Source organism: Gigantopelta aegis, chromosome 2, assembly GCF_016097555.1.
Source record: "Gigantopelta aegis isolate Gae_Host chromosome 2, Gae_host_genome, whole genome shotgun sequence".
NCBI classification, from domain to species: domain Eukaryota; kingdom Metazoa; phylum Mollusca; class Gastropoda; order Neomphalida; family Peltospiridae; genus Gigantopelta; species Gigantopelta aegis.
In genome coordinates, this window is record NC_054700.1 from 12,668,925 (window position 1) to 12,687,085 (window position 18,161).

At 36.1% G+C, this 18,161-nt stretch overlaps 3 protein-coding genes across 4 annotated transcripts in view; 2 read left to right on the plus strand and 1 right to left on the minus strand.

Moving 5' to 3' along the window:
- Nucleotides 1-525: 525 nt before the first annotated feature.
- On the minus strand, nucleotides 526-12,789 carry LOC121381339 (tRNA (guanine(26)-N(2))-dimethyltransferase-like). Of its 2 annotated transcripts, none has more exons than XM_041510626.1 (6): nucleotides 12,733-12,789; nucleotides 10,222-11,084; nucleotides 8,380-8,941; nucleotides 3,834-3,924; nucleotides 2,332-2,610; nucleotides 526-968 (listed from the first exon to the last, which is right to left on the minus strand). In XM_041510626.1, the coding sequence occupies exons 2-6, from the start codon at nucleotides 11,015-11,017 to the stop codon at nucleotides 822-824; spliced, it is 1,875 nt and encodes a 624-aa protein (XP_041366560.1). In that variant the 5' UTR covers nucleotides 11,018-11,084; nucleotides 12,733-12,789; the 3' UTR covers nucleotides 526-821. The 2 variants fall into 2 exon arrangements, with proteins under 2 accessions (XP_041366560.1, XP_041366552.1); XM_041510618.1 differs by having other exon boundaries at nucleotides 526-971.
- On the plus strand, nucleotides 12,566-18,126 carry LOC121381399 (phosphomevalonate kinase-like). The gene is made up of 4 exons (XM_041510694.1): nucleotides 12,566-12,715; nucleotides 14,764-14,827; nucleotides 15,159-15,447; nucleotides 17,025-18,126. Exons 1-4 carry the CDS (start codon nucleotides 12,636-12,638, stop codon nucleotides 17,174-17,176), a joined length of 585 nt encoding a protein of 194 aa, XP_041366628.1. The 5' UTR covers nucleotides 12,566-12,635; the 3' UTR covers nucleotides 17,177-18,126.
- Nucleotides 17,109-18,161, plus strand: part of LOC121381352 (tRNA modification GTPase GTPBP3, mitochondrial-like) — a 45,045-nt gene continuing 43,992 nt past the window's right edge. Inside the window, exon 1 of the mRNA XM_041510645.1 lies at nucleotides 17,109-17,189. The gene's annotated coding sequence lies outside the window, so the exon portion shown is untranslated. The remainder of the gene's footprint in view (nucleotides 17,190-18,161) is intronic.

An 18,161-nucleotide genomic window follows, 5' to 3' on the forward strand; every position in this document is an offset into this window, starting at 1 on the left:
TTGCTACAAATGGAAAAATTATTAAGTGGGTTTTTTTTACTGCATCAATTAAAAACCCATTATACGACTGTCTGCACACAAAATGTCTGGCAATATTTCGTTTCATTTCAACTCCGGGGGGGGGGGGGGGGGGGGGGGGGGGGGGGGGGGGGGCATTTTCGTGCTCAAGTCCAATTAAGGTTCAAGCATGCTGTCTTGGGCACACCTCAGCTATCTGGGCTGTCTGTCCAGGACAGTGGGTTAGTTGTTAGTGAGAGAGAAGAAGGTGGTCTGGTCTTACACCTAACCACCGAGTCATTAAAACGCACTCTGTGTGGGAGCCGGTATTGGGCTGCGAACCCAGTACCTACCAGCCTTATGTCCAATGGCTTAACCACGACACCTCTAAGGCCGGTTACGACTAAGTACTGTCCATTGTCCACATCAAGTACCTCATATCAGTTTTGTTGACAACAAAATGTTGCAAGTTCTCTGTCCAAAATGTTCGTTCAACACATTAAGGATATGCCAACAAAATTCAACTCGGTCAGTTACATTGTAATTTATTTCTAGAATGAATCTGGTATATTACAGGTACCTATAAATAACATGGAATTTAGTGCTTGTTTAAAATGTCTATTTGACATATTTCTACTCTTTATGGATATCTCCACTAAAAATATAGAGCCAAATTTACAATCCCTGTTTTTCTTAAATCCATTGTAAATAAAATGTATTATTATATTATTTAATTATGTGTAGTTATATAAGATTCAAACAAAAACAGGCTATGTATATTTGGCTGTAAATCTTCAGTTTTGCCAGTGGTTGTTGTGAAACTATTATGACCAATTTTCTTGCAGTGTTCCCATTGTTTTAGCATCTTCTGTGCTGACCATTTCGTGACTGTAACAACAGTCGGAGCCATGTTCACAGTGACCTTGTTTGAACTTCTTACACGGAAACTGCTTTCGGTAGTCAGGAGGCACCTGCTGAAAAAGTATAAACATTTTGTCTTAATATTTAAATAAAATGACTTCTACATCACTTTTGTTTTTGTTTTAAAGTCCACAGTATCGGAATGCACTATTTCACAATTCAGTCACTAGGAATTTGTTTTAATTTTCTTGTAAAATTTTACTGACACGTCAGCAGCAGAAACTAATTATGATTGAGGATGATTTTATGGAAACACATGTCTCTAACAAATGAGACATTTTAATACGTTTAAACATTTTATTTAAACAAAATTATTGCCTATATGTTCTCACCAGCACACCATCCACTATGTATTCATAAAGAGTACATATTAAAGTGACAGATCCTAGTTTTTAAAACACTACAATGCATTTTTCACTATTTTTGATAAATTAAATTAGAAGTACTTATATTTTATTATTTAGAATATTCATTTTTTAATTCCTGAAGTGGTTCTGATCTTCCAGGTTTTTGCAATACCCCAAAATGCATTTTTCATAATTCTACAAACGTACGTTCGTCTGAGAAGTAATAGTTATCAAGACAAGCTCTAGTTAATTTTAGATGATATTTCCTTGTTTAAACATCACATCATTAGTTTCTCTCTGTTATAACCGTATCCAATTATGTGTTGCAGGTTTGTAGATTAACAAAACAGTGTCCATTTCCATGGGCTAAAACTAGGGTCTGCCTCTTTAACACAATGTACTTTTATCTCGAAGACAACTCTAAAGAATGTATATACATATATTTTCAGACTATATTTTGTTGAGTTCTTTAGTAGGATTTTTCTTCCCCCAAATCCCCTGATTCTGACATAGCGGACAGCGCACCTGACAAGAACAATGACGTAGCAATTTATGTTGCTACGTCATCAGCAATAGGATATTGTCTAATTCGTACTAAATGTAGCCATTAAGTGCCTGCCATATATAGCCATTGGATCAGCGGTAACACGCTTCATAGCCATTACGATGACAACAAAGATTATAATAACATTTTATAAACTACATGTACTTTTTTAACAATATATCCCGCAATTATCACTTCGGCAAATGTTAAACAGTTGGGACAATTCGGCCTGTTACATTCTCGGAAACTGAAATTAGCTAACGTTTTCGGAATGAAAAAAAAAACGGAGTTACTTCCCTTGTGTTATTTTAGCAAAATTATACAGATTTTTTTTTTTATGCTTACAAAAATGTCATTAAACAGGAGATTTTTTTCTCCTGCACAGGAAAGCAGGAGGTTTGATCAAATACCGGGAGGCTCCCACGGAATCTAGAAGGGTTGACAGGTCTGGTTTTTTAGCAGGTCATCTGCTGTTAGACTTTGCCTTTAAGTGCCACAAAGTTATAAACTGTAACAAGTCACCTGTTTTGCTTTCCGTTTGCCTTGCTTCTCTTCCCTACATTCCACCATCGTCTGGCTGTTCCCAGATTTCTTCGCTCTTGGTTTAGGGCCCCACTCTCTCTCTGGGTTTTTCTGCCAGCGCAACAAGCCCTGTTGTCGTGATTTTGGGTTTGCGTCAGGATGCAAGTCAAAAGAAACTCTGTGCTTCTGCTCTTTTTCGAGGATGCATTTCACCGGGGTTCCTTCTTTGAGTCGATGCAACTTCACCGGGTTATCTTTAATCCATTCTCTCATGATATCCTGAATACAAACATGTATGACTTCAGAAGATGATATTATGTGTACTTAAAGGCATATTGTCACAGACCACTGACCTATTTAATGGTCTAACAAAGTATTACCTGAACATAAATAATTTGATTTGTCCCTAAATGTACTTTATTCAACCATCTTCATAACCACCATACTCCATTTATTAATGACATTTTGTAAAAATAATTTAATTAAGGCAATGGTCCATAATTCAAAAACTAAAATTGCCGAGAGGGATGACATGGCTTTCATTCCTTCATGGTTCAGTTAAGGTGATGCGATAGCTAGATTTGGTTTCCAACAATTAATGTAATTTTTATTTACTATCCATTTTTAAGAGACATAAGGTCCTTAAATCTGTGACAGTATGCCTTTAACAACTTCTGATGAAAATATCTCATGTATGTTAAGAGGGTCCATTTGCAAGAATCGTAAATCGGGTGTGCATACACAGGGCTAGCTCTGCCACTCGCCAAATTCGCCAATTTTATTTTAATTTGGCAAAAAAAAAATCATGCAATGATTGATATTTGCTGGAAAATAACTGAGTTTTGCATTTTTGGAAATAATTTTGCAAAATGTTTTGCACACCCAGAGCTAGCCCTGATACATCATGAAAAGGTCCTAAGTGGGTATAACTTACGTCTGAATCTTAGCTTCGGTTTACTGTATATAACACTTATTTGTATACTTGTAATATATCTTTGTTGCATGAGGCATATCCAAATAAGCAGATTTGACCGTATTACTTATAACTTACCAATGGAAACATTTATTTCTACTTACAACACTGTCTTTGAGATATCATGGTACTGGTTCCAATGGAAAGGTTATACCATGGGGATCATTCCATCAAAGCTTTGTATGATACCCAATATATGCCTATTTTTGTGCCGGGGTATTGTCAAACATTCTTTCAAGTTTCATTCATTCATTAGGTCATTCATTCATTCATTCCCTAAACATCTTGCCACGTCCATGTTGTTTATTGGTCATAATCTCGAACGTTGACCAATTGTCAGCGCGCTTATTTCCCGTGACGGTTTATTCGGATTCACGATGTCGGACTCTGACCAGACAAAATCTCACTCCTTGCGAAAGTTCCAATTTGAGAGCTCTGCAGGTGAGGGTTCCAACCACTGAGGTATTGCCACTCTCTACCAGTCAAATGACAGCTGGGGCAAACAGCACTGAAAATAACCTTCACTTACCCAAATTAGCGACATTGGTGCATCCGTCTTGTGGGAGTTCTTTGCAGCATGGGACATAGAGACTCTATATCCAGCATTCAGAACAGCCGATCTGGAAAAATACATGTTTATGGATGTAACAATGTATTTCTTTTTATATATCTATTTATTTTTATTATTATTTAATAAATTTTTTATAAAACAAATGTTTAATGCTGCCACTATTGTATATAGTGGTTTGCCCATGAATCCTTCCTAAAAAAAGAAAGAATGCATAAAAATCTGCAACAAACATCCTGCAAAATAGTATCAAAGTCCATATGTTATCAATATTTTGGTATATACAGTGAAACCCAGGACTCTAAACATGACACCCAAGGGACAGGACATCACATGCCATGGCCTTTGATATATACCAGTCATGGGGCACTGGATGGGACAGGAAAAACCCACCAAAAATTGAGAAAGAAAGAAAGAAATGTTTTATTTTTAAATGAAGCACTCAACACACTTTATTTACGGTTATATGGTGTCAAACATATGGTTAAGGATCACAAAGATAATGAGAGAGGAAACCTACTGTCGTCACTTCATGTGCTACTCTTTTCGATTAACAGCATATGATCTATTATATGCACCATCCCACAGATAGGGTAGTACATACCACAGCCTTTGACATACCAGTTGTGGTGCACTGGCTGGAATGAGAAATAGCCCAATGGACCCACCGTGCATCAAGCGAATGCTTTACCACTGGGCTACATCCTGGATCCCCCAAAAAATAGAGAATGGATCCACTGAGGTGTTGTAATCCTACAACACTAGCAAGCTCTCTATCGACCCATTATTACTTCACATCTTGTTATTGGCCAACTCAGCAATTCAGGAGGGTGTATACTACCAAATCAAATCCCATAGACGACAATAGTAACATATGTGGCTAAAACTCCTACCTGCAACGTATCAACCGACATAAATGCCACGGATATAAATACTACCACCCCTCACACTTAAAGTGAATCAGAAAAAATTGGGGGTCAAGCTGCTCGTTTCTGAGATAACGGGTAGCGTCTATGACTACCCTAGTTCCGCACAAAATTCGAATAATTGTTTTTACAGGTACCCCATACATGTTTCAAGCACAAGGCTACTTGACACATTGGTAGTAGATGAAATAAAATTGCATATTTTTTTTTACCCAGATGAAACTATTATTTTTTACAACCAACACACTCACATTTATCACCAATCACAGGACTTGTGGTGTTCACTTCTCTATCAAAAGTTGGGTGCACCTCGAACTTTGACCCAGCCGGAAGTTATTTGGTTTAGTATTACCTATACTGATAACATACATTTTTCAAAAAGTGTCCAGCTATGTGTGTTTATGACAACCAGGATCTGGTGTATTCTGACATAAACTGACAACCTCACTGAAACTGTTGTTTCTACAGTGCAACCTAATATAATGTACACCTCAAAAAGCATATATATTGCATATAGTTTTGTACAAATGCAATATGTCATATTAAACAAAATATTCTAAAATAAAACTCCTGAAGATATTTACTTTCAGTTGGGTGTGTGTACTCAGGTATATATGTAGAGACAACAAAGATAGTCAGAGTACCTCTACCCCTTTAAAGAATTCCATTAAAACACATGCACTTGATTGACCCCTAGATTATGAAGACCTTAACAGGCACATCAAAGAAATATCAGTATTAAAATAATACACTGTCTGAGGAAGGAAACACAAACATGACTGTACCTGTATGAAGTAATGACTTAATGTCCTGAACATTAGTGTTGGGAGGAAATCCTGTATGCTGGGTGTGGGTGTCTTCAAGTTACCAGGTGTGGGAATTTCAAATCCATCGGCCATGCTGATTTTCATAATGAACCATCAAAGCCATTGGCAGCCACCAATATTCCTGACTATATTTTATTTATAGTCTACTGTAGTTGGAGGTTTTAATAGTTGTGATATCTGGAATTATCATGCAGCTTTCACACATTTATTTTTGATTAATTACTGAAAAAAACTATTTTTAAATGACAAAATTACCCGAACATCTATTTTCTTGCATTATTTTCTAACCCGGATGAATACAATATGTATATTAGATGTATTCCTACAATCTGTCATCCAGCATTTTATTTAGCTAGTAACATTAGGTAATACAGCTTTAACAATAAAATAAATTTTCAACTTAATCCAAGGCAGATAATCAAATCTGAAAAAATTGGTTCTGAATCTAGTATAAACTCAAAATGCTTTTCATGAGAGCTAAGTGATTATTAAGAAGAAAAAAATGATCTGGAGATCTAAGTATATGTTTAACAACCTTATTGTTATGTACAAATAAGAACAGAAGGCACAATAGTGACAACAAATTTAATTATGTTTTTGGTAAAGTTTTTCTTCAAATTTACTTTAAATTTTACATAAAACTACAAATTTGTCTAAAATATAACTTAGCACCCTATAAATATGTCAAAATGACAATAAAAATCAAGTTCTTTACAAATTTGAGTTTTCAGAATTTCATACATAAAAAATTAACAATGTTAATGGAAACTAAAGACATTAACCCACTATTGGCACATGCTATTTTTAATATAAAAATAAATTGCTATTAAAATCTTAGTTCAGGTTACCTATATATAATACCATATTTAAGAGCAGTTGTATATGGCAAGTCAAATACCATGTAAAAAGAAATTATTGAAATCTTTACAGTATGAATTATAGGCCAAAACCAACTTTTCTTCAGTGCTAACTTTGATTCAAACTCCATTCAGAGCCATGTACAGAGATTATTGTCACGGTCAAGGTCATTGTGAACTTGCATGGTCGAGTGATGGCTAATTAATCAACCAGTATAGTTGAATTAAATAAAATGACAAAATCATAATATTTTTTATTATGCACTGTGCTATAGGGTGTACACTACCAAATCAAATCCCAAAGACGACAATAGTAACATATGTGGCTAAAACTCCTACTTGCAACGTATCAACCGACATAAACACCACGGATATAAATACTACCACCCCTCACACTTAAAGTGAATCAGAAAAAATTGGGGGTCAAGCTGCTCATTTCTGAGATAACGAGTAGCGTCTATGACTACCCTAGTTCCGCACAAAATTCGAGTACTTTTTTTTACAGGTACCCCATACATGTTTCATGCACAAGGCTACTTGACACATTGGTAGTAGATGAAATAAAATTGCATTTTTGTTTTACCCAGATGAAACTATTATTTTTTACAACCAACACACTCACATTTATAACCAATCACAGGACTTGTGGTGTTCACTTCTCTATCAAAAGTTGGGTGCACCTCGAATGTTGACCCAGCCGGAAGTTATTTGGTTTAGTACTACCAGGAGGGCGGGATGTAGCCCAGTAATAAAGTGTTCGCTTGATGCCCGGTCAGTCTAGGATCGATCCCCGTCAATAGGCTATTTCTCATTCTTATCGGTGTACCATGATTGGCATATCAAAGGCTGTAGTATGTGATATATCCTGTCTGTGGGATGGTACATGTATATAAAAGAGCCTTTGCTACTAAAGGAAAAAGGTAGAGGGTTTCCTCTCTAAGTCTAAGGGTGAGACATAGCCCAGTGGTAAAGCGCTCGCCTGATGCACAGTTAGTTCAGTATCAATCCCTATTGGTGGGCCCATTGGGCTTTTTCTTTTTCGAGCCAGTACACCATGACTGGTATTATCAAATGCTGTGGTATGTGCTATCCTGTCTGTGGGATGATGCATATAAAACTTAAAAGATCTCTTGCTACTAATGGAAATAATATGTACTAGTTTCCTCTCTGAGACTATATATCAAAATTACAAAATGTTTGACATCCAATAGCCGATAATTAATAAATCAGTGTGCTCTAAGAGGAGTCGTTAAAACAAAACAAACTCCAACTTTGTTTCCCCTCAACTGCTGTGTGACCCAGTCTTAATGGTAGTACTAATCCAAATAACTTCCGGCTAGGTCAAAGTTCAAGGTGCATCAAACTTTTGATAGAGAAGTGAACACTACAAAATAGTTTCATCTGCGCAAAAAAGGTATGCAAATTTATTTCATCTAGTACCGCTGTATCAAGTAGCCGTGTGCTTGAAACATGTATGGGGTAACTGTAAAAAAAAGTACTAAAATTTTGTGCTTAACTAGGGTAGTGATAGACGCTACCCGTTATCTCAGAAATGAGCAGCTCGACTCCCAATTTTTTCTGATTCACTTTAAGGGTGAAGGGTGGTAGTATTTATATCTGTGGCGTTTATGTCGATTGATACACTGCAGGTAGGAGTTTTAGCCACATGTTACTCTTGTCGTCTATGGGATTTGATTTGGTAGTATACAGCCAGTTTTTTCTCTCTCTCTCTCTCTCCCCCCTCTCTCTCCTCCCCCCCCCCCCCCCCCCCCCCCCGCTCTCTAATTTTTTTTCTTTTTTTTCTTTCATGTATGTCACTTGATAGGAGTTTTAGCCACATATGCTACTATTGTCGTCTATGGGATTTTATTTGGTAGAATGTCTATAATGTATTTACCTAAACAGCTGCAAGCTGAGTGGAGTACAGTGTAGAGTGTTACACAATTCATCGAGAATGTAATACAGCGGCACATCAGGAAGTTCCTCACTCATCACGCTCAGCATTCCCACAATCCTCTCTGATGTTCGCAACTGATTCGGATCCTCTTGAATGTTTCTTAGAACACTCTGAATAAAGTCTACATCGTGGATTGGGTCCACCCAAATAGGGCCTCCGAAGTGGTGTTTAAATCCACAGTGGTCGCACCTCGGACCGACTGGTGGACCAGTACACGGATTGAATTTGACGTTATCGCCCTTGGTGGGCACTTTAACACCCAGTCTTTGTAGACTGTATGCTCCACACCCAGTACAGAGGTACACCATGGCCAGTTTACTGACGGCCTCCTTCACTTTGATCTGTCCTGTGAAGACCTTGACAAACACGCGCAGGTAGAAATCGGCACTCATGGAGATCAGCGGAACGATGTATCTGGAATACCGGTTGGCATGCGACTCGATCGATTGTAAAATAATCCTCAACGCCATCTCGTGGCAGAACTTTCCCTTCAAAGACATACCTAAAATATATTTGTAAAAATAAAATTTATTATGATAAATTTTAGACAGACAATTACAAAACTCAGGATTTTTACTCACAGACTAGAGACACATGTATGTAGAAATGGAATGTCAGTGTTTCTGCCAGAAAGACATTTTTGGGTATGGCGCTATGGAATTGAATGCAACCACAGTCAGCAGGGCCAGGGGTTATGTGGGGCCTCCCCCAGAAAGAAAATGGGTTAAGTTCAGGGGTTAGGGTTAAGGAAATCGTACAGTAACAGGGCTCGAAATGGCCTGTGACCAGGTTGCCAAATACGACCAATGTCCTGTTTGGGCAACTTAATTATTAAAAAATAATGGCGTTAGTCGCCCAAATAATATTATCTTCTTTAGAGCTATAACATATGAGCCACTATTAGTATTTATATTTCACATTAAAATCTTGCTCGTGGTTTGCTTGTAAATCATAACTTGCCAACAAGCATTATTATTTTTTGGGCCACTCTGCAGTAATGATAAGAATAATTAATTTTGTCCACAAAAATATAAAAATCTGCCAAAAATTTTTTACAGGAACATTTTTTAAGAAAATGTCCATCAAACTTACTCCTTAAAATCATGTTAATGCACAAAAACAGAATCACTGTTCCCAGAAGATCAGGGCCATAGGAACTGGTGTGGAGAAGGGTGGAAATGTATGGGTTTCTTTTCCTACTCTACATAAACAAAGGTAAAAATATTGCTTGTGCATGACCCCCTCTCCCCCACTAAGTATGGAACCTGTGACCCACCACTAGAGGTTGTACCTCCCCCACTTCAAATACATGTATCATTCCCATGGGCCTCGAAGTATCGAGACCCTCTACCACAGTTCAAGTAGTCTAGCCATAGCCATTATTAAATCATTTAAAATGTATATTTATCTTTATGTATGTCTAGATGCATAAATAAGTATCTATACTTATAATTCTATATATTATTATTAAATTTTCTGTCCTTATTTCCCTTACAAAGTTACATACATGTAAAATGTTTCAAAATGTACTTTGTCAGGACAAGCTCTGAATGAGCAGAATATTTCGCCAATATTTAAACTTCAAAAATTACAAACACCCAGTTATTTTCTAATAAAATTATTACAGACAATATATTAGCCAAATTAAAATAAAATTTGTAAATTGTTTTTAAAATGCGAATTTGACGAGTGCAAGAGCTAGTCTTGTACATACTGCATGTGTGTTCTATATATAGTAATTAATATATATAGAGTTCTAAATAAAGTATTTAATTGACATACTTCCGTATTTTGAGTAACACGTTTCACCAGCATTTCCACACATAACAGCAAGATCAGTACACGTGACGCAGAGCAGCCCACCATCTTTAACAGCTTGTACAGCAGCATCTAGAAATACCGACGGACTTCCGTACGGGTCCAAGTCGATGACATCAAATCTATCTGCGACACTCTTGTTCTGGTACATCACCATGGCAGCATCTCCGCAGCTCGACTTTACCAAACCCTGCAGGCTATTCTTCTCAATGTTTTTCTCTATAAAACTCACAGCATTTTTATCAAAGTCATTGGCGATTACCTCCTTCACTCCAGGAATCTCCAAACCAAACCTCACTGATCGGAGTCCCGACGCGGCTAAACCTTCAAAGATACGGATACCGTTCTCAAACGATTCGCCACATTTCAGATCGGCATTCCCATTCTCGGGAGTCCCACTAATGTCAATGTTTTCAAGACTTGTCTTAATTTCGTCTCTGTTACCAGTGTTACTACATGGAGTGTTATCCTCGTCCGTTTTCTTTGCCCGTCTATTTGGTTTTGATTTTTGATTTTCAAAATATTCCTGAGCGTACTGCGAAATAACTGCTACAGTCAGATCTCTGTTGAATTCTTGCACTGGGTTGTAGAAAACCGACTTTGGCGTGTGAACCTCGGCTTTGCCCTCATGGACGACAATGCTGTCAGTTTCTTCACACGACATAATGCAGCTTACAGAAAAACGGAAATGTCTCAGGCAAAATGCTTTCCTGCAACTTCTAATGAAAAGAAAACTGTTGATTGTGATGTTCCTCAGCATTTGATATCACTATTATCAGTATGTACGCACTTAACTAACCAGCAAACATCTATCTTTCACTTGAGGTCTGAAAAGAAAAACAAAAACATATATTCAAGCATGTTATTAATATACTGGATAAGTGATGATGACTGTGTTCCCACTAGATACTGATCAAGTCTATAAGCAGGGAACATTTGTTTTGAGTATCGCAGTGCGATTCCATGGGCGTACATAGGATTTTGAAAAGGGGGGTTCCAATACATAGGATTTTGAAAAGGGGGGTTCCAAAATAGATTGCAGAGATATTGGGCATATATAAATTTCTATGTTGAGTAAATATAATAATGTCAGATATCAATGTCAGATATATTAAATGATAAAAAAAGCGATTTCAAGGGGGTTCAGTCGAACCCATCGAAACCCCCCCCCCCCCCCATGTACATCTATGGATTCGCTACATAAGTTTCAGAGATCGCTACACCATTTTAAAACATTAAACAGTATATGCTAATCAATTTTCAAATGACTAGAAATATCTGTAATCAAGATGAAATTTTGATAATAAAAGGTTCCCTGTTAATTTTTTTTAAGGCTTAAAATACATGTTCACTTAATGAAAAAATAAAAAGGGGTTTTAAAATTTTGACTATGTAAGCGACAGTTGCTAATCAATTTGATAACTGATTAGTTATTATTATTTAAAGGGACATTCCTGAGTTTGCTGCATTGTAAGATGTTTCTGACTAATAAAATAGTTCTACAATTAAATATACATATTAATTTTTTATTTATTTTTAGAATATCAGTGTCTGTATATTCAATGTTTTTGGTCGTGTTAATATCTGTAAGAAGCCCAAACTGGATTTTGTCTTCAAATAATTTCGTACGTACAAAAAAAAAATATTTAGGAACTAAAATAAAAGTTAACCTAGTACAAATATTAGAACGATCAGAAACATGTTTTATAATATACAGCCACTGATACTTTATGCAGAAAAAAATATTTTTGACGTAATTACAATCGTTAAAAAGTCTCTGTCTGTCGATAACATCTTAAAAAGTGCAGCAAACTCAGAAATATCCCTTTAATGTTTCATTAATAACTGTGTAGTGATCTCTAAAACTTGCAAATCAAATCACGATGTTTTACTGAAAAAAAGTTGCCTAATTTTGTAATCATCAGTCCATCAGTAATAGTGCTAGGTGCACATTAAGTCATTACTTTTCTGCACCCATTCGGTCTAGGAATCCCACTAAATTAACTTTTCAGTGCAAGGCTGACTATGAACGTTTCTAATACCAATTTTGCACCAGTGAAACCTGACTTTCTTCTGTGTAATTTAAGTAAAAACCATGTTACAATAGAGATACAATGTCATCCTCATGGCAATCTTGCATAACATCACTTACATTTAGATTGTAAACATAGATATTCATTAACAGTCAAATTAAACTGGTCCAGAACATGTCACTGTAAATTGTGTAATAGACATCGTCTCAAACCAGTTCCGAATAAGACTTGAACTAATATTGGATCTCCAATCATAGGAGGAAATTACGGGCGCGTGCACAACCAAAACAGAACCAGTCAAATGTAATTTTCCGTTAACAAAATTAACATTCACAAACTTCACCAATGTTACCAACGGTTATATTAGTATTTAGTGGGAAAAGAAAATCTGGCAAAGACTATGTTACTGACATTATTCAAAGCAAGTACGTATTTTTGTTACTTTTGTTATTTTGTTGTCAAATCTGTTGCAACAACCTAAAGTTCAGCTAGCTTAACGTTCGCGGACGAATTGATTGGTTCACAAAGTGGCCATTTAGATTACCGTGAAGCGCATAAACCGGTCTAGCGACTAGCGGACGTTTTTATGCTAGGTCTGGCTGAACTCGACCCATTTTTCTGCAGGTTCCAATGGACCAAATCAATTCTTATTGTCGATCAAGTTAACGTTTTCTAATAAATTTGAAGCAGCTTATTAACACACAAAGGCAGTACACCAATAAAAAATGTGGCACCTCACATTTAATCTACCAGCAAGAAAATGTGGGACCACATACCATGTAAGAGATTGATTTAATATTTTTATTAGCAGGGTCATTCTGTGTCAGATCACCCAATGGGTTTAACCCCACCCTATCTGATTTCAGATTTGGCTGGAATTTTATTTCTAGAGTGGTTTTGGCAGAAAAAGCTTAATTTTTAAAGATGAGTGCGATCAGACCAGCAGTTTGGGTGCTACATCCAGCCCATTTTGGAAAAAATCAAAAAAAATTGGTAGGACGCCCAATATTTGAATGTCTATAAATAAGTTACCTCTGGTTCAATCTTGATGGTAATGGCATCTCTGGAATGGAAATCGCCCAATGATTCCAAGTCTGCCATTCTTTTTTTTATAGAGAGGTAAGTTAAAGTGTGATGACCTTCACTTTGACCTTCAATTTGACTTTGTTGCCCTCGTGACCTTGAAATGAAAATTGGTCAGAATTGTAACCAAACATGTTTTCTACAAAATGTAACAGAACCAGAGGTGTAATATTTCTCTTAGTCCAGATAAGCAAATCGAAAAAAAAACTTTTTCCATGCAATTTAGCTTCAATTTAGTTTGTAGCCTGTTAAGGATAATTCCCACAAACTATGAGCAGACACTGAATGTTCCTGACATTTGGCACACACATACTACTGACCATATTGAATAATAATTAATGGAAATTAAAACAGCTGACAGTCTCAGATTTTTGTACACGCCATGCCCATATTGATGATTTATGGAAAATTTGTCAGTTTAGCAAATAATAATATTGGAATTTTAATGGCTTAAGGAGTGCAATCAGACCAGCAGTTTGGGTGCTACATCCTGCTTATTTTGGAAAAAATCATCCTCTTGTCTCTGACTTAACTGCTTACATTTAACAACAAACACTGGTGTAGGAAGCGGAGGCGGGTTGTGTGTTAAGGGGTCATGTCCCCACACATTGTAGCAGCAGCGATGGGTTTTATATATTTATACATGTATTTACAGGGAACATTTTGTTCAGTATTGCGTCGCGATTCGCCACACAAATTTCAAAGATTGCTACACAATTATAAAACATTAAACAATAGTTGCTAATCAATTTTTAATTGACTAGAAATATCGCTAATTAAAAAATTAATCAAGGTTTTGAAAACAAAATATTCCCTGATTTATATATATGTGTGTGCTTGTGCGTCCCACCCCCACCCCCATACACACATTTTGGTACCTTCCTATGCCTGTGACTAACCTACTGCCCTGGACAGATAGCTTGGGTGTGTGCCCAGGACAGCATGCTTGAACCTTAATTGGATATAAGCACTAAAATAAGTTGAAATAAATGAATGAATGGCTGAAAATCGCAGTTCCACTTTTGAAGGTTTCAACCTCTGCGGGGGTGCATGGGGTGGGTTATAGTCCGTCCCATGGAGAACACAGTTTTCATGCTGTGGAATTTACTACATTTAATTTATTTATGAGCCAGTTGGTTTCTAAATTGGACACAAAAATAGTTTGTTTGTTTTTTTTGTTATTTCCAAAACACTTTTACTTTTCTTCTAAGTATCTTATGTCAGACAAAACTGAAATTATTTTTAAAGAAAAACTTTTTTGCCCTCACTGATTAATAAAATGTTGTTAATTTATGTTTCTAAATATGAGGTTACTTTTCAGTTGAATATATATATATACATGTATCCATGTATTTATTAAAAAAAATATATATATATTTTTTTTTTTTAGGCTTACTGATGAAATGTGTGCAATAATGAGGTTATCAGCACCACTGAAAAAACAATATGCGCTTGTAAGTTACATTTGAACATGTAGAATTTAGTGTTTTATTTTTAACTTCAAAGTGGTATGGCCTCATCTCTACCTCCTGTTCTCAAACTACATGTAGAGTAAACAAATTTAAGTTAAGGCTACTGCTACAATGTATGTGCCCACACCTCCAAAAACATTTCTGTATAGCAGTTATCCTAAAAATTTGAAGTGGGGTGATTTTAAATTTTACATTTTAGTTTTGTTACGCACATGTATACATGTTAAAGTGGTATTACTACATGTATAAATATATCAGTGGATCAGTTTTATTTCTAAGCTTGCTTAATTTTTTTTTTTTTTTTAATTCACAGGAACATGACCTTGACTTTGATAAGTTACTGGATGCGTCTGAGTATAAAGAGCGCTACCGACGTGAGATGATAGTTTGGGGTGAAGAGAAGAGAAATGCTGATCCGGGTTTCTTCTGTCGACACGCGACGTCTGGAGATGATGCCAAGAAACCAGTCTGGATCATCAGCGATGCTCGGAGAAAAACAGACATCGCGTATTTCAAAGATGTTTATCCAGATGCCACAAGGACTGTCAGAGTTGTTGCAGATGAAGAAATGAGAACAAAACGTGGATTTGTGTTTACAGCAGGTAAGTGAATGATATCAACAACAAACTAACAGTAATAAATATAAGTATACACACATAAAAACACAGACACACACATACGCAAACACACACACATACGCAAACACACATACACACACAAAAAAACACATACTGACACAGACACACACACACATGCACAAAAACACACACACACGAGTCAAGTGTGCAGCTAGATGAGGGAATATACAGTCTCTATCCATTAGCCGTGATCTTGACAGATAGTGTAATGGGATATTAGCACTCACAAAAATGAAGAGGTGTTAGCCCCACAGATTATTATTGCTTTAAACAAAATCTTCTTTTAATTAGAGCCAAACTTCGTTATATTAGTTTTGAAGTGACCAAATCAGATAGTTGAAGGTATCGATGGCTTGAGATACATTTAACATTTGTGAGTGAGAGTTTTGCTATGAGACCAGTGTTCGAGATTAATGGTATCCCAATATCCCAGGGATACCAGATTTTAATTTTGGATACCAAACTTCAAGAAACCAGTATCCCGCCGGGATACCATATAATGTTGGGGGTTTTTAATCCTGAGTTTTTATTTTTCGTTGAAACTATAAAGTCATTTGCCAGCGAAGTTAAGTAACCGCATTTTCGAGCTCATACCCAGTCTGATGCTACGCCATAACAATATTTTCCAGAACTCTTAGTCGAAGTGCAGCAATAGACGGGGAATCGCTAAGTTGCTCGTTTTTGTTGGATGTTTCCTCCCTTCAAATTTTATTTAACATATTGATTCCACGTCTGCAGAAAATTTATACAGTATGTAGGTTCATCATTAGTTATGTTAAGAACACTTGTAAATTACTGCTAAATACTAATTTATGTCAGTATTACACCAAAATGGATGAAGCAAATCCGTTTGCCCATTTCGTTTGATTGTGAATTCTGCAATTTCGAATGTGATATCAGCGTAGCAATAGACAGGGAACAAGAATAGTGTCCTCCAAGTTTGTTACAATGTTATTTATGAATTTCATTTAAGTGGGATACTAAATTCTCAGATGGGATACCAGATTTTGAAATGTTAGTATCCAACTGGAATACTGCCCAAAACTTTTAATCTCGAACACTGGAGACAATCCTCAACATCAAGATGTACTGAGATCACAGCATAACCGATTGAGATGTTTGGCATCATTAGAGCATATTCATTAATCATCAACTATTGGATGTCAAACATTTGGTAATTTTCAGGGCAAATGTGCCACATCTTTTCATTAGCAGCAAGGGATCTTTTATATGCATATGACAGCACATACCACATCCTTTGGTATACTAATCAAGTGGCACCAACTAGTTGGTACAACAACCGACAGAGTGTGATCAAGGTCCCAGGTTAAGATAATAATGTTTGACTGTATATCAGGGAAGATTTTGTTTTTAAAATTTTACTTAGCAACAGTTGTTAATGATATAAAAATTGATTAGCAACTACTATTTAACATCTTAAAATTGTGTATATAGCATTGCAATCTTTTAAACTTGCAGTGGGAACTTTGGTGTAGTATTGGACAAAATGTTTTCTATAGATTTTTTTTGATTTTTTTCAGGTGTTGATGACGCAGAATCAGAATGTGGACTGGACGATGTCAAGGTCTGGGATTTTATCATCACCAACAATGACGACAGTGATGTGTTGAACAACCACATTACAATAGTAACAGACTTTGTCAACTCAAAGCTGGGTGTTGCACTGTTGTGACCCTGGTTTTTATGTAAGAATTGACCACAATTATTTTTGGTTCATGCAAGTATGAACCGAAAAAAACGTTGTGCACAACTGTATGACTACGCATAGGTATTGTTAAATAATATGTAAACGATGGTCATTGAAAATTCATATACTTGTTTTTTTCCACAAAAAGGCAGTTTTGTACTGACAAGTGATGCACATCGTTTTTCAACCGCATTCCAAATATACAAGATCAGGGCTTGAATTTAACAGCAGCACTGATAACAATTGCTGTAACTGTGATATGAATTGTAGAATATTAGTGATTTTACCAATAGTAATTTTTTGCCACTGGATAAAAAAAAAAATAGCCGTTGGTTGATTGGATAATTTTTTGCTTTTAATTTTGTGTTCATTATTTATTACAAAAGTGACTGGTTTAAAATGGGTCTTTAGCTGGCTGCTGTTGCTTTTCTTCAGCTAGTTATGGTTGCTGTTTTTCAGCTAGTTGCTGTTGACATTTTGCAACTAGCTATTAAATTTTTGTCATTCCAACCTGTGCTGGAATATTGAAGTTGTTTCAATTTCTTCAAGTCTTCATTAAGGTGTAATGCTGACGATAACTTTTCTCCAAGACCTCTGGAAATTATAAAAGCTTCTGTAATTTTATCAAGGTACTCACTGTGTAATGAGTGTTTCAGTTGTTTACTCATTTTGAAAGGGCGTGCTCCATCCGGCATCTATCCATGTTTATCTTTCTTTCTTTTGTAAATCAGTTTGTTGAACTGGGCCCTGTTTTACGAAGCGATTTTAGCGCCAAGATCACCTTAAGGACATATAGTAGCTATGCACTTAAGATCATCTTAGCGCTAAGATCACTTCGTAAAACGGACCCTGGATCTTTTGCAGTTTTTCTATGTTAAAGGTCGATTAAAATAACTTATAATAATTACGGTATGTGATTAAAAAACAAAACAATGTCAGTGTCACTTTTGATTATTTTTTTAATACCATT